Source organism: Notolabrus celidotus, chromosome 14, assembly GCF_009762535.1.
Source record: "Notolabrus celidotus isolate fNotCel1 chromosome 14, fNotCel1.pri, whole genome shotgun sequence".
Taxonomy (NCBI): domain Eukaryota; kingdom Metazoa; phylum Chordata; class Actinopteri; order Labriformes; family Labridae; genus Notolabrus; species Notolabrus celidotus.
In genome coordinates, this window is record NC_048285.1 from 9,649,532 (window position 1) to 9,663,839 (window position 14,308).

The 14,308-nt window shown below is 41.2% G+C and overlaps 1 protein-coding gene across 7 annotated transcripts in view; it reads left to right on the top strand.

Annotated features, from left to right (window-relative positions):
- Positions 1 to 4,075: 4,075 nt before the first annotated feature.
- Positions 4,076 to 14,308, top strand: part of fli1 (Fli-1 proto-oncogene, ETS transcription factor) — a 32,546-nt gene continuing 22,313 nt past the window's right edge. For 3 of the 7 annotated variants that reach the window (XM_034701405.1, XM_034701406.1, XM_034701409.1), the window contains exons 1-2: positions 4,076 to 4,221; positions 6,034 to 6,118. In XM_034701405.1, the coding sequence (XP_034557296.1) occupies positions 6,080 to 6,118 (39 nt within the window). In that variant the 5' untranslated portion in view covers positions 4,076 to 4,221; positions 6,034 to 6,079. Of the gene's footprint in view, positions 4,222 to 6,033; positions 6,119 to 10,411; positions 10,718 to 14,308 lie in introns of those variants that run through there. The other 4 variants (XM_034701407.1, XM_034701410.1, XM_034701408.1 and 1 more) reach the window with 3 other exon arrangements.

Here is a 14,308-nt window from a genome sequence, read left to right on the forward strand (position 1 = left end):
AGACCCAAATGAGAGGTGACAGCATATTCATTTCACTCTGTGTTTTTCTTTAAGGGCTTTTTAAAATGCTGCTGAATGATGAGTGGTCAGTGGATTTATAGTTCAGGGGATGATTTAGGCTTTCTAAATGGTGCTGCTCTTGCTTGTTCTGCTTTTTTCCACTAGAGCAGTCGTTTTCAGGGGCTTTATTTCAACCTAATGTTGTTCGTGTAGGGATGATTCCCTCCTGGCAACCAGGATTGATTTAAAATGTAAAGTGAGCAGCTTGTTTCCCATGCCCAGTCTGGACTCCAGGCAGGGTGTGTCCACACTTGCAGCTGAATTGACATCAGATAAGTGGTCTGGGAAATCCATGTATTTACCCTCAGAAGAAAAAAATCACAGTATTTAGTGCTATTGAAAAATGATACTATGCACTCACACACACTGAGTGCATAAAGAACAGAAACACAGCAGACACTCGCCCCACATCCTTTCTCTTCTCTTTTGATTAAGCACATACCAAAACATATTGTGTGTAATGGCAACATGCATTTGGTCTCGACACCATATGTCCTGCACAAACATCCAGCCTCTGAAGCTCTCGTCTCAGCATAACCCCGGGGGCAAGAATACCAAGACTGAACAGATGAGGTCACACAGTGGACGCATCAGCGCTTAGCTGCAGACCTGGTGAGTGGCGACACATCAGGAGGCATTGGGAGGTCGTTAATTTATAGGGATGCTATTACCTTCATAAATGCTTGCCTCATAAAATGAATGCCTTGCTTTAATTTAATACTTCCCCTTGCTAATTATCACTGCACACACAAGAGGTCTGCTGTCTGCACCCTGTTTGAGCTGGCTTCAATGGATATGCAGCGTAAGAGTTTTGATAAACTTCTTTAGATGAAATTGTTCCCTGCTCTAAGTTATGGTGAGTTTCTCCTGTAAAGATGAATGAACAATCAAAGCTTATAAACTCTTTCACAAGCTTATTTTTCAGGCATCAAAGAAGGTTTAGTCCATCTTGAGCACACTTTTTGAAGTGGTAACAGCTTCCTTACTAGCATTGTGATGGTCAAGCACAATAAGCATTACAAAATACATTTTAAATCTGTAAATTAGGTCTTTTACAAATCTTTCAAACTATAATTTAAACTTAAACTAAGACAGAAAGCTTTCACTCTTTTGAACCTGAACCCTGTCCTTACATGTTGTTCCACGTCTGGTTCATGACTGCCTGTAAGCTTACGTGAAAGGATTTGATATTCTGCCCTGCCTTCCCTGGTGCCACACTGCCATTTTCCCTCTCCCCGAGGAGTGAAAGAAAAGAGCTGGAATGGGACCGATCTCCATCTCCAGATCATCTCTCGGTAGCCCCCTTCAACTAAATAAATAAGTCATTACAGTTCAGAGTAAGGAGCTTCATTTACTCTAAGAGATGTAATCACAGATGTCTGTAGGTTGCCCACATCATCTCAAATACAAGTGTTTTTAGTGGAATCCCAAGAGAGGGATCTCTGAAATGTTAACAGTGAGGAAAGACTGGCAGAGGACTGCACAGTGGAATATGTGGAGGGCAGATTGTCTGGCCTTGCTACAGAGTTGTATTAAGTTTACTTTAAAAGTAAAGCAAGATGATTCAGTTCTTCGGTCTGTGCAACATTCTTAAAAACATGTATGGTGAACTTTATGTACGGGGAAGGAGTCACAGAAGAATGTCAGCCATCCACGAAAGGCATGATCACAACATCTACTGTGAATACAGTGACAAGAACATGAAGCTCTGGGTGGTGCAAGATTTCATTAGAAAAACAGACAGAAAAACAGAAGCATTTTTCAAAGTATGTATTTTTTACTCATTAATAAAACAGGACAACGCAATCCTTTTCAGAGAGACAATACAACCTATATGAATCACTTTTGAAAAATGACAAAGTGTTATTTGTAGTATAACATTTGCTGCTTTCTGGGGTGAATCAAGGGTTATAAATGAATTTCATGCATCAATCTGTGTTGAATTTATGGTTTGTTGGATTTTGTGTTTGTTTTGTATGTGGACCCCAGGAAGAGTACCTGCTGCATTAGTGGCAGCTAATGGGGATCTGAAAAGGGAATAAAGGACTCAATTAGCATTATGTACTAATACTATACTTCAGGTATAAAACAGTGGATTTTAATTTAAAACAATTACACCAAAGTGTCTGACACCATTCACACCTGACTCACAGTGCTGTTCCCTCAAACTCTTCAAATGTTATCTAATAAAATGGATTTAACTTTAAATGTGATGTTTCCATGCTGATTTAAAAGAAACTCATTACTAAAAAGTATCATTTATGTCATTGAGGTTTCCAGCAAAAGCTTTTTTTGAGTTTAAAAGAAGACACTTTTTTTTTACATAAATTCCTAATAGGACCAATAATGCTAATTTCTTTATATGTTTTACTATTGTGAGTTCTTTATAACATCCAAAATTAGTACATTATATCCTGTAAAGCTGTTATTTTTTCTTTATTTTGGAGAAATTAGTAGTTGCTGTTCGAATGTGTTAGAAAACTTCTTCTACTGTATCCTGAGGAAGCCAACACAGCAGGCACATGAATGCCATTTTTCAGTCAAACGGATGTTGGGATTTCCGTCCATTGTTTCTTGCTGGGAAGACTATTATCAATGTTGTTGTTTTTAATCATTGCATTAGGAAACGGTGCGACAAACACAGGGTCTACACGGTGATGAAAGACGACCTTTTTACCAGATGACCCCAACACTGTAAAAAAAACAAAAAAAAAAAAAACAGGGAAGTTTAATGTGTAGACTTATTTGTGAGTGGTTCACGTTTGTGTATTTCGAAAAACTTGAGTGTTTTTATCTCTTTTCTTCCAGCCCTTCCTTACTGTTGGGAAACCCATCTGGCTATCATTTATCTGAGAGAAGAATAAAACTATATGACCTGCAATAAGGTCTTCGCCTCACCTGACCTGTTAAACAGCAGCCAGAACATCATTTTAGGATGGATGCGTAATGGACGGGTGAAAGGGGCTTATATTAGACTCATCTTTGACACCACTTTTGGTTCTCCACTGCAAACAAAGTTCCAGGTTTCCTCTCTTTTTCACTCGGGTTGCCCTGCGTGAAATAGCGACCTTGATGAGGCTATAAAATGCCACGGTTGGGCGACTTTCCTCACCGTGAATTGCCCCACATCCTTTGGGGGAACTCTTGGTCGAAGATGAGGGCTGCAATGTGAAGGAAATGAAGTTAGTGAAGTGAGTGGGGTCAACTGGGCAGGAAAAGACAAACCCACTGCAGAGGAACTCGTGCTGTGGGTGTATTCCTGCGGGAACTGTCACTACGAGGACAGACAGGAACATGGAGGAAGATCTGAACACAAACACCACAGTAGATGCTGCTTCTGATTGATAATCAAATGAATTAAACTCAATATAAATGTTTATATCTAGGTGTTCCTCATAACAAAATGAAATAGTGGCTTATTCTGGAAAGCAGATGTAAACATTGATAGATTGTCTAAATGTACTCAGGAAATTCACACACAGTTATTTGTGTTATTAGTTGTGAATGAGAATGTAGTTTGGTATGAAAAAATAAAGAATGAAAAAATGACTATAAAAGAAAAGTGTGTGATGAAATGCTCTCTGGTCGTCCATCTCTGACTTATTTGTCCACCTCTTTAATCTTAAAATAAACTTTACAGAATAGAGAGCAAACAATGACATCTTCATAGAAGAAAATAACATTGTTTTGGGATGTCTTTGGTGCTTTTGGAGCTTTCAAACTGTTCACAGCAACCGCATGCACAACCGCTGTGTTGATATTTGAAGTCCTGCGTCTTCATCTCTTCTAAGAATGATACTTAAGACTCGAATCTCGGAACAATTAAAAATAATCTCCTCTTTTGAAAGATTTTTCTCCACCAAAAGGCTTTATAAAGCAGATTTATGACGCCCTTTTCTCCCTGCTTTTCCCTTATTTCATGGTTCAGTGGCCTCACACGGGCAAGGGGAGGTTTTCTCTCGCTGCTCATTGGTCGCGGCTCTCCCATCTCAGCAACATTTCCATTCATGCACCCTGCGCTCCTTTTCAGCCCCTTTCTAAATAACTCACTGTCATCAGCATTGGAAAACAGCATTGCCAGGACGGGACTAATTAGTTGAAAATTGGTAGAAGAGTGATCAGATCGAAAAAAAGACCCGACGAGCTGCACAGAAACGACAGGTGAGTGAGAAAAAGTTGATTCGTGTTCGCTGAAGTCGTGCTTGGGTAAACTCTGCGGCTAAGATGTGCATGCATGAGGACAATAAGTCATTGCCTCTCGTTAAATGTGTATCATTGTTATTAGATGCATTGTAAGAAGATGCACGCCAATCGGTATAAAAGAGGTGGAGATTCGGAATGACTGTGACAGTGCAACAAAACTTACGCATCTGACTTCAACTTTGTTTTGATGACTGTGTGGGTTATCATCAAATTTGTTTTAAATGTTACCTTATTGGAAATCGGGGTTGAATTTAAGTTTAACAATCGAACAATACTATTATTGTGTCAGCTCAAGTAATCGCAGTCTCATAAGTCTGTGCGTAAGAACAAAATGGAATGCGTATTAGCTGAAAATCAGTTGGCTCTCGTTTATGATGGATAACAGCAAGGTAAGATGCTTAAAATGTAACACTAGAGGGGTCCCAGCCCACGGGGCTGTCTCGGAGGGAGGTTCACGCCGTTATTCACCAGTCCTCCTCTGTCTAATTGGCTGCAGATGCGGTACCCTATGCTCCTTTTACCGCGCAGAAATTGGATGCATTTGGAGAACTTTATGAGGCGAGCCTTGCGTTTGCCTGCAGAAGTCGAGAGGACAAAAAAAAAAAAAAACATTGGTCCCATACATGTATTTAAACTGTGCCACATTCATATAGGCTATAAGCCCTCTTTCCTCGGCTAATTTATCAGGAGGCAGGCATTCCACACAAAAAGTGAAATTGTGCAGTAAAAGGAGAAATTGTATAGTGTCATTAAACCCCTGATAGCGTGTGGAGAGGTATTTCTCTCTGTGTATTTTCATTGTTACATTTTTCGTTCCTTCTTTTTGCTGAATTACCCTGTCAGGTATTGGCCTGAGATCACAGGGCCTGCAATCTGCATCCCCCAATAATTAGACTAAAACGTAGTGTCGCTTCAAGGTTCCTGATTGTATATTTATAATCCTGACAGGTCAGAGCTCTGAACAGGCTACTGAACAGGAGAAGGGCGTCCCAATGGCCCTGTTAAGATACATGGAACTTTAACGGCGCGTCCAGGTGCTAATATAGAGGTCCATATATATTCATATGCTTAATCACACAGTCTATATAACGGCCATTTGTGGTGGTATGTGCCACTGCCTCCTAATAATTGCACGGGGAGGGAAGGGCTAAAGACACCGTCCTCTAAGTGCCCTTTCACCCTAGACTTTGTAAGCTGCACTTATTAAAGCGAAAAGTGTTTCAATATGTGGTAAGCTTGAGGGGAAAACGTGATGGGGGTTGGGATGGGGCCCTCTTCTTCTTCTTACTGCCCAGCTCCTATTGGAGTAATTCATCCATGTTAGCAGTAGTTCAGTGGTGTAATTTCCATCTGTTGGTGTTGTTAATGTACGAGAAGATGTAATTAAAACGTACCCGTATCTAATACCCCGACCATGCAAGAAAAAAAAAACCTCCTCTCAGAATGAATCAGGGGATTATGTGTGCAGTCAGACATACAGGGGGCCATTAAGCAAATTTGACTTCCCCTTTATTTTGCTGGAAGTGGTAACCCATGAGTGCCCTGTGTGGAAGTTCACAAAACCCGCGGAACTTTGTGGATGTTTGCTGTTCAGCACAGAGCTGTCATGTCAAGTGTGGGCCAAGTGATGTCTTTATAACAACATCTAGTTTTTTTGTTTTTTTTAATTGTTCATTTTTTAAGAAAGAGAAAGAGTTTCAAAATGTTAAATCGAAATGACGACTTTGATAATAATTGTATAATTAATTATCTTCCGTTCCCCTTCCCCAGGGCCGACTGGACACTCAGCACACCTGAGCCTGTCTGTCAAGTAGACATGTTTCAGACTGTTCCTGACACGTCGTCTTACGTCAAGGTAAGACACCGCCGCCTCTACCGCCAGGTAAAGTTGGAAGGACAAACTGGGGTCTTCTCTTTTTCTTCCAACTCACTCAGGCTGTGATGACCAGCCGTCTTTTCGACAATTATTCAGCAGGAGATATTTTCATCCGAGTGTTAACCTGACTTTCAAAATACTCTGTTTACAAATGTAATGAGCAAAATGAAAAAAGAGAGACCTGTTTAAAATAATTTCACTTCAACACCTGCAAATATACATTTCGTTTCCAGTCCAGAAGGCTTCTGTTAAGACACATTATCCAGTTTGACGTCATCTATCTCCCTCCCTCTCTCTCTCTTTCTCTGTCTCTCTCTCCCCGCCACAGTTCTGACAGTGTAAATAAAGCAAACAGCGCACATCTGGTTTTCACATAACAAATGCATCGCGTCTCATATGGCGCATGAATACCTGCAACTGCTACATACCTGAGACACTGGAAGCATTAAGAAATAGTTCTTTTTTTATATATACATAATCGTCTCTGACCATATAATGTCCACTGAATACCAGGGCCAGTGTGCACTTTGCTCGCTCTCGTGCCAGTTAATTTGGCTGGCTGCTTGGCGTTTGCTCACATCCATCATAACACAGCCGAGGGTGACTGCTCGGATTGTGCCTCATTAAAATGGGCCATTGTGCAGGGGCAAGCTTTGGTAATATCTTCATAATCAAGGTATTTTTCCAAGAGAGACCTGTGAGTGTTTTGAAGACTTGTCCCCCCCTTTGAATAAGGGCTCTTTTCATCCAGCTTCAGCGTTTGTGCCACGACTGGGAGACTCAGCGTTTCAGTATTCGCACACAATTCCTGATTTGTGATGAGAAAATTGAATATAGGAGTGTTTTAAGGAATAAATGTGCTTTTAAACGAGTCTCTCCACTCTCCCCTAAAGAGAGGAGGTCAATGAGGGACAAAGCAAAATATGGAGTTTGAGTTTTAAAACCCTTTTTAGGAGTTATCTCTCAGTTTCAGATCAGATATTCTACACTCAGCTCTGGAAATGCAGCCTCGATTATTTATGTTTGATTTGACTCCAATAATGTTATTTTTCTTTTCTACCCGGGCTCAGAGTTTGCGTGTAGTTTTTGCGTGCGAGTGTCTCCCTCACTGGCTCACTCACATTCAGGAGATATTGGTCAGAATGTGGCACGCCTCAATACAGAATTGAAAGAAATATTCCCCATTCAAGCGAATCCACGGCCCAGCATTTGGTTTTGTTTGGTTAAGGCCAGGCGAGACTGGAACTCTCCAATAAAAATAAATCTCAAATTAATTATGGCCTAGAGCGAGGGGCCAGACAGTTCGTGCTTATGTGTGCTGCAGACTCCACGTTTTGCCCTCAGTATTTTGACTCAGGCTGCCTTCTAGCCCGGGAGGAGGAATGATCTGAATAAAAGTCTGCAGTCTAATAAACAGCAAACTTCGCCGGCTCACACTGACTGGGACTATTTCTTTGGTAGAATAACACTCAAATAGTTTCCCATAAAAGTCATTATTTTCATCATTCCTTACCTCAGGACTGCGAGCCTGTGGTACTCTTGTACCTTCAATCCACACTGTAAAAAATGTGATAAAAAAAACAAGAAAGATAATTTGTTTAGGGCACCTCAGTTTGGTTTTGGGAACTTTGATCAGTACCTTTATCTTGATCAGAGATTTCACAATAGTTTTTTCAAAAGTCTACTTGATTAAAGAAATCTATTTAAGTGTAATTCACTTTTTATGTCTCCTCTCTGACTGCTTGTCTTTAGTTGTAAGGCCTAATTGACAAATAAAACCCTCTACTTTCTCTCGTCTAAGTCTGGGACCAAACCCTCCATACTCTAAATCTTAGTATACCTTCCCGTAAGCTGAAAAGGAAAGGATGAGCCAAACAGTTGAAGGACTGCTCAACTTAAACTCTGCATAGTGTCCGCCCACCTCTGGCTGGTTGCCCCATGCAGTGGAGAGAAAGAGGAGCTACTGGCTCGGGGTGTAAGGGAGAAATGTCTGGCTGTCTAGTTCCAGCGTAGAGCCAGATGTTCTGTGGTTCACTGTGTAAACCAACTTGCATCTGTTTATTGGCCTTCCAAAATGTTTGTTACCACTGTATTCATTATGGGTTTGGTAGGTCCTGGACCCCCAGTAGTTGTATTGATTTGTATGGCCAGGATGGCAGGTATTTGGACATAGAGAGTGAGGACTCTAAAGTAGTGTATGAGTGATGTTGTTTTTGTTTAATACAGTCAGATTTCTTGAGAAACATGAGGGTTTTGAGTCACTGACCAGTATTTGGTACATTTTCAGTCATATTTAAATACTGCAGTTCTATCTTTACATGACTTGAGCTACTTTAGGACTCAAAGGAGGAGTTGAGAGAGTAAGGTTGCATTATTAAAAATGGAAACAAAAACCAAGAGAAGCACGTTGCAGGGCAAAACAGAAAGAAGGACTAGAACATCTCAGGGGAATATTTCTATCTAGAACCCTGAATGGTGAATCACACGTAAAGCAGCTCTTTGATATTCTTTCTCATCACTGGCCCCTCCACAATAAAATGGATGAATGAAAGCCCCCTAGAGTCGGGAATGTATAGGAAAACAAAACAAAATAAAGTAAAACTATAATAATACAATTAAAAAAAAAGAAAGTAAATAAATAATAAAGAAACCAAACCAGTCAGCAAAGAGTTAAACAAGGTGTCTCCCTTAATTACACGAGTCTGAACTGGCCTCAGGCAGGAGAAGCCTTGACCCTTAGCAGGATCCAGATGTGGTGGTCCCAAGGGTGGGGGCCCTCAGCCCCACCACCAGACCCCCAAGTCGAGAGCAGACAGGCCGGCCCTGCTGTCAGTCGCTGCGGCGGCGCGCTCTCTGTTTGGCCATTCAGAGGCCGCTCCCCGAGGCAGAACCCCAACACTGCAAAAAATATTCACTATTATTGTTTTCAACTAAACATACGGGCGGCGTGATAAGTAACATTCACTTCTATCTAAAATAAAGTTGTTGTTTTTTCTTTGTTTGTTTGTTTTTCCTGTCAAATGGCAGTTGTGACAGTCGTGGGTAGTGGGCTATTTCTTATAGTGAAAAATCCACAGCTATTAAAAATATATAATCTGGAAGGACTGCATATTTTGAATTCTTTAAATATATGTTACCTAGTGTTTTATGAATTATACGCTTGTTTCGTTTGTCTTTGGAAAAATAAACACTAAGAAGGTCAATGTGACATCATGTCTGTGAAAAAACAGACTCTTTTTGCAGTGTTATTGGTCTGGTCACGTTCATAGCCGGCTCCATGTCTCACATCTGCACTAAAATTATGCTTGAATTGATGAGGGCAATTTTATAGGGCAGACGAGAGGGGAAAAAATACCTGGGGGTGGGGATTAGGGGTTTGTTTTTTTTCTTTCTGAGCTCAGACGAGTGGGGAGGAACTATTACATATCAATACATAACTCCGAAATGTATATTATATTGTTAAAATCCATAACAGTCCACACAGTGTCTCAGTTTCAAGTGCTCTCTTGCTGATGCAGGCTGCAGTTTATTCAAGTCCTGTACTGAACAGCAGACACACACGTGTAGCACAGACCCACAGACTGTAGTGCGGTTAGGAGCTGAATGCTTGGATTTTATTAATGGTGTCTCAGGAAAACTTCACAGAAGCTTCCCAGAGAGCTGCAAGGGGGAAAAAGACAAGACTGCAACAACTCCTGTAGGTGTTCAGGTTTCTCCTGTTTTGATTTAGAGCTCCTTCAGCAGCTTGTCTGAGAAACATCTGTCCAAAATCAAAGATAAACTTTATTTAATGTATCACTTTCACTGTGAAATATAGTATAAAACAGAGAAAGGGCTGATTTACAGAAGGCTGGAGGCATGGCCAGATGCAAGTCTGAAGTGTAGGCGTGAACTGAAAGTGCTCTAAAACACGAGATCAAATAACCTGTGAAAGTAAAGCGCACTCCCTAAAACCTCAGCTGAATGTGTGCAGAAATAATTCATACCTCGGACAAATAATAAACGCTTACACACTATCTGTGGCATTACTGGGAAGCAAACAACACAACCCATTTTTACAGCAGGCTCCATTGCAATGGCTGTGCACAACGCAGGCAGTCATCCTGTAAATATTTCCGAGCAGAAAAACATAACAGCGGAGTGAGCACTCAATTGTTTTCCCTGCTTATCTCTCTGGGACAGTATCCTGCTTTTTTGAAGGCAGGGCTTTCTGTGACACACAGCTTCCTTCTCAACCTTCTCAACAGTGGTGACTTCACTTCCCAAATTTAGAGGAAAGAAAAAACTCAATCCGGTAAAAGTGTCTCTTTCTCTCCGCCACATACCGGGGGCTGGAATTAATACAGGAGCGTGTCATGTTCGGGATATTGTCGGGGTCCGCTGAAAATTGCGCAAAATGGACGGAACTATTAAGGTAAGGGTGGAGAACGGGGTGTATGAGTTTGTGGGAGACTGCTTTTTCGGAGTTGCGCCTCCTTTTTTTAAGCAATGGGTTGAAATGCCCCTGTGTGCTGGTCTGTGAGCAGGGACCTCTGATCTGACGACGATGAGCGGCTTTTTTCTCTCAGTCTGAAAGCGGTAATCAGATTTCCTTATTTTGAATCATCCTTTGAAAGCATCGGCTCTCCTCTTTTAAAATCTGGCTGGTTATGAGGAAACGCTACGATGTTGATTTAGATCAGAATCACGCTTCGGATTTGGGGACGAAGCGCACAATTACGCACGTCTGGAAGGATGAAAATGAGTCTTTATGTGTTCGGGCAACATGTTGTAGACTTACTTTTATGTGAGTATAACTTATCCACGAGTTTAAAGATTTAGTTTAGTCTGGTCAGCGGGGATTGAGCAATAGCCATGACTGGATGTACCGCTGGATATGATGTGTAGAGCTGCGCAACGACGGTGTGGCACATCGCCCGGCTCAGGCAGCAGATCCTGTCATGGGTCAAAAACTGTCATAGTTTGCTATTTAATAAACAAATCATCTTGTTTTCTTTGTTACTGTTGATTATTTTTACTCCTCTGCCTCCGCCGTACAGAGAGTTTTGTCGAAGTGTAATGAAAGCTGTCATTTGGTAACTTCGCGGGGTAACTGCTCAGTTTGCAAAACTTAAAAACCGCAGGTCTTCACAATGGTACACTGGCTTGCTCCTCTTATAGTTACACAACTATTTTGAAATGGTATGTTGGTAGTCAAGAGCTCTGCTGTGCTCTAACACTGGCTACTGGCCCCCGACAGTCAAATTCCAGATGCATTATGGCTGCGGTCACCAGATGTTGAATGGCAAGTCCCGATTAGTTCGCCCTGCGATGCTTCAGTCTGTGTCCTCCAGTTAACAAGTGGAGGCTCAGAAGACTGCAGCATCTGCATTTACTCTCATGTTGCTGAAAAGTGATGCGACTTGTTTTCTGTTGGAAATTTAAAGTAGCGGCTTTGCGGCGGCTGGGTGTGGTGTGAGTTTTGGAAGAGTGTAAACGTTGGCCAGACAAGAATGTCAGGCTGCATATAGTCACTTAGATCCCGTCATTTACCGCTCACAACCCTGTGCTTGTTTTCTTATGTATCGGGGTTGAATGCCGCGCAGTTGGAGGACATGTATGCCTCAGCTTGGATGTTTGAAACAAAGCAAGAGGTTGCTACAATTAATGTAATCATAATTGAATCCTCGGGTATAAATGACTGGCTGCTAGCTGCATTCATGCTCGCTAAAGGAAAGGAAGGGCTCTCTAGCCATGAGAGCTTCCTGTTCTACACAATCTTTTCCTGACAGGTTTCCTCTTCCTCCTTAAACAAAGGGCAGGAATGCCCCCCCTGGGTGGCTCCTGCTAGATGGCTGTGTGTGAACGTCAAACAATCACACGTGTAGTCTGGATGTGGAGCTATTGCATATATCCAGTCTGCTCCAGACGCGTAGTGACGCATTTGGGGAGATAGACTGGGCTGACGTAAACAGAACAGAGGTGGCTCCCAGCAGGTGTCACACTCACACAATACATGTGATGGTGCCTGCAGTGCAACAGCTGAACTCTGACTTCTCCCCCTTTATTCTGCTACTCTTTCATAAAGTACTGTATTTTAACAAAAAATAAAATTCAGATCCTTTAAAGGTTTTGATAAAAACACATCATTTTACATTTTTTATATTCAGAATCTAGATGTTCAGATATGGTTCCCACAAGTGACAAAAAGCCACTGAGATTATCTGTGGACATTATGAGACTATGAGAAAAACACTGTAACTGTTAGCTCTCACTGGCAGTGTGTGTGTTCCCCGCAGATACTGGAAAGAAAACATAGGCACTGGTCTGGCACCAGTCTGACATCCTTTCAGCTTCTCTTCACGACTGCGGTGTGTCCTATTTTTAAAAAAACCTTTATAATCTTGATAGATTCCAACCACTTGCCAATCATGGTTCCAATTGTCCGGGCTGATATGTCAGAGTAAATATAATGTGCAACAGTCATAATATTTAACTCAGCTCTTATCTGGTCGTAATGAGACATTCCCTCACTCTTCTACACTTTATCATCCGCAGACTGGCTGCTGTGCTGTGCTCAGATAGAGCCACACTGCCAGGGCTCAGACTGTGATGGATCCACTGATGAAATCATTGGAAAATCTAATTTTGGCGAGATGGTTAAAAGTGTTTGAGAAGTTCAGCTTTTTCATCCACCTATCACCCTAAAGAGTAGCAGTTTTTTATATTAGTACAAACTTGTGTCTCGAATTTGAAACACGTTATAAGTCATATTTGACTTGCTGTTAATGAGATAATACATGACACTGAGTCAAAGCCTTGCTTTTTATTTGTTTTATTGTGTCAGTTTGTGCGTGTTAGTTATTCAGCTACATTTTTATAATCAAAAGCATGTTTTCCAAGTTTATCCTCGCTTATTTTTCTACTTTAAGAACTCAGATCTCTCTGAAACATGCAGCATCATCTGTTTTCTTTTTTTATGTACAAGTCAAAATTACAATCATAGCCACTTGACATGGTTTTAATTATTGAGAAGCAGCTCTAACCGCTTGTCATAAAAGACAACATGTTGCGATTTTTGTTGTTAAGACTTTTTTTTTTTTAATGCAGCGTCAAAATGGAGATGTAAGAGATCAGCAATACCACAGTCATCAAAGTGTTTTGGTGTATGTTCACAGACATACATGCTAATGTCGACCTCTTCTCACAACAATGACAACATGTGCTTCAAAAGGAAGCCTTTACAATCAGTGAAAGGATAAGTGAAAAATTTGTGCTTGCATGAAATGTCTTAGAATGGAATGATATTGAAGTTCGGTGGGATCATGAGGATTTTGCTTTTCATTTTCGTGAACGCAAAAAGCTACGTGTTGGAAATATTGATCAATGAATATCAAGTAGCATTTTCTCCCTGAAGCAGATATGTGGCATTTGGAATGAAATAATTCAGTCCTTTGGAATTAGACACGTCTCGGTCTAAGCTGTGCCATCAGATCCAGATGTGCATCAGACCCGAGCCTAATCCTCAGCAGAACCATATGACTGGTGATTTCATTTGATATTCTGACTTATAGTTTTTCTGTTTGTGTAAAACTTTTAGAAGAATGATAGATGGTGTTATTAACTACTAAGGCCCTGTCATCAAGTTATCATAGAGCAGTTCCTACTCTATGCCAGCTGAAGTTGCCTGGCACAGATCTAGGATGGTGACAGTGCCTGGTTCTGTTTTCTGTCAAACTCTAAGCAGTGACATCTGCATGTTAAAATGTAAGCCATCAAGTGAACAATCAATGCATGTGTCCAAGACATTACACGAGCATGTTTGAAACCACGTAATAACTTGGCCGGCTCTGAGTTTCTGCGTTTGTTTGCTTTAATAAACTGACATTGCTCCAGCTGAGCCACAGCAGAGGGGTCAGTGTAGCTGTGACACCCCCCCTCCCCATAACCCAAACCCGCTTCTGTTGAGCCATCAGCTGCTCAAAACAGACACGTCAGGGTATGACAGAGGATTTGAAGTCAAGAAGATACTGATTATAGCAGTAAGGAGAAAGAAAGTTCTAATGAAACCAGAATTCCGTGAATCCTGAAACCCTGTCATTCAATGTGATAATTCAAGACAACATTTTTTTGTGAGTTAAAAAAGAACATCTGAATGTATGAACAAATAACGTCAGTAACGCCCAAGCT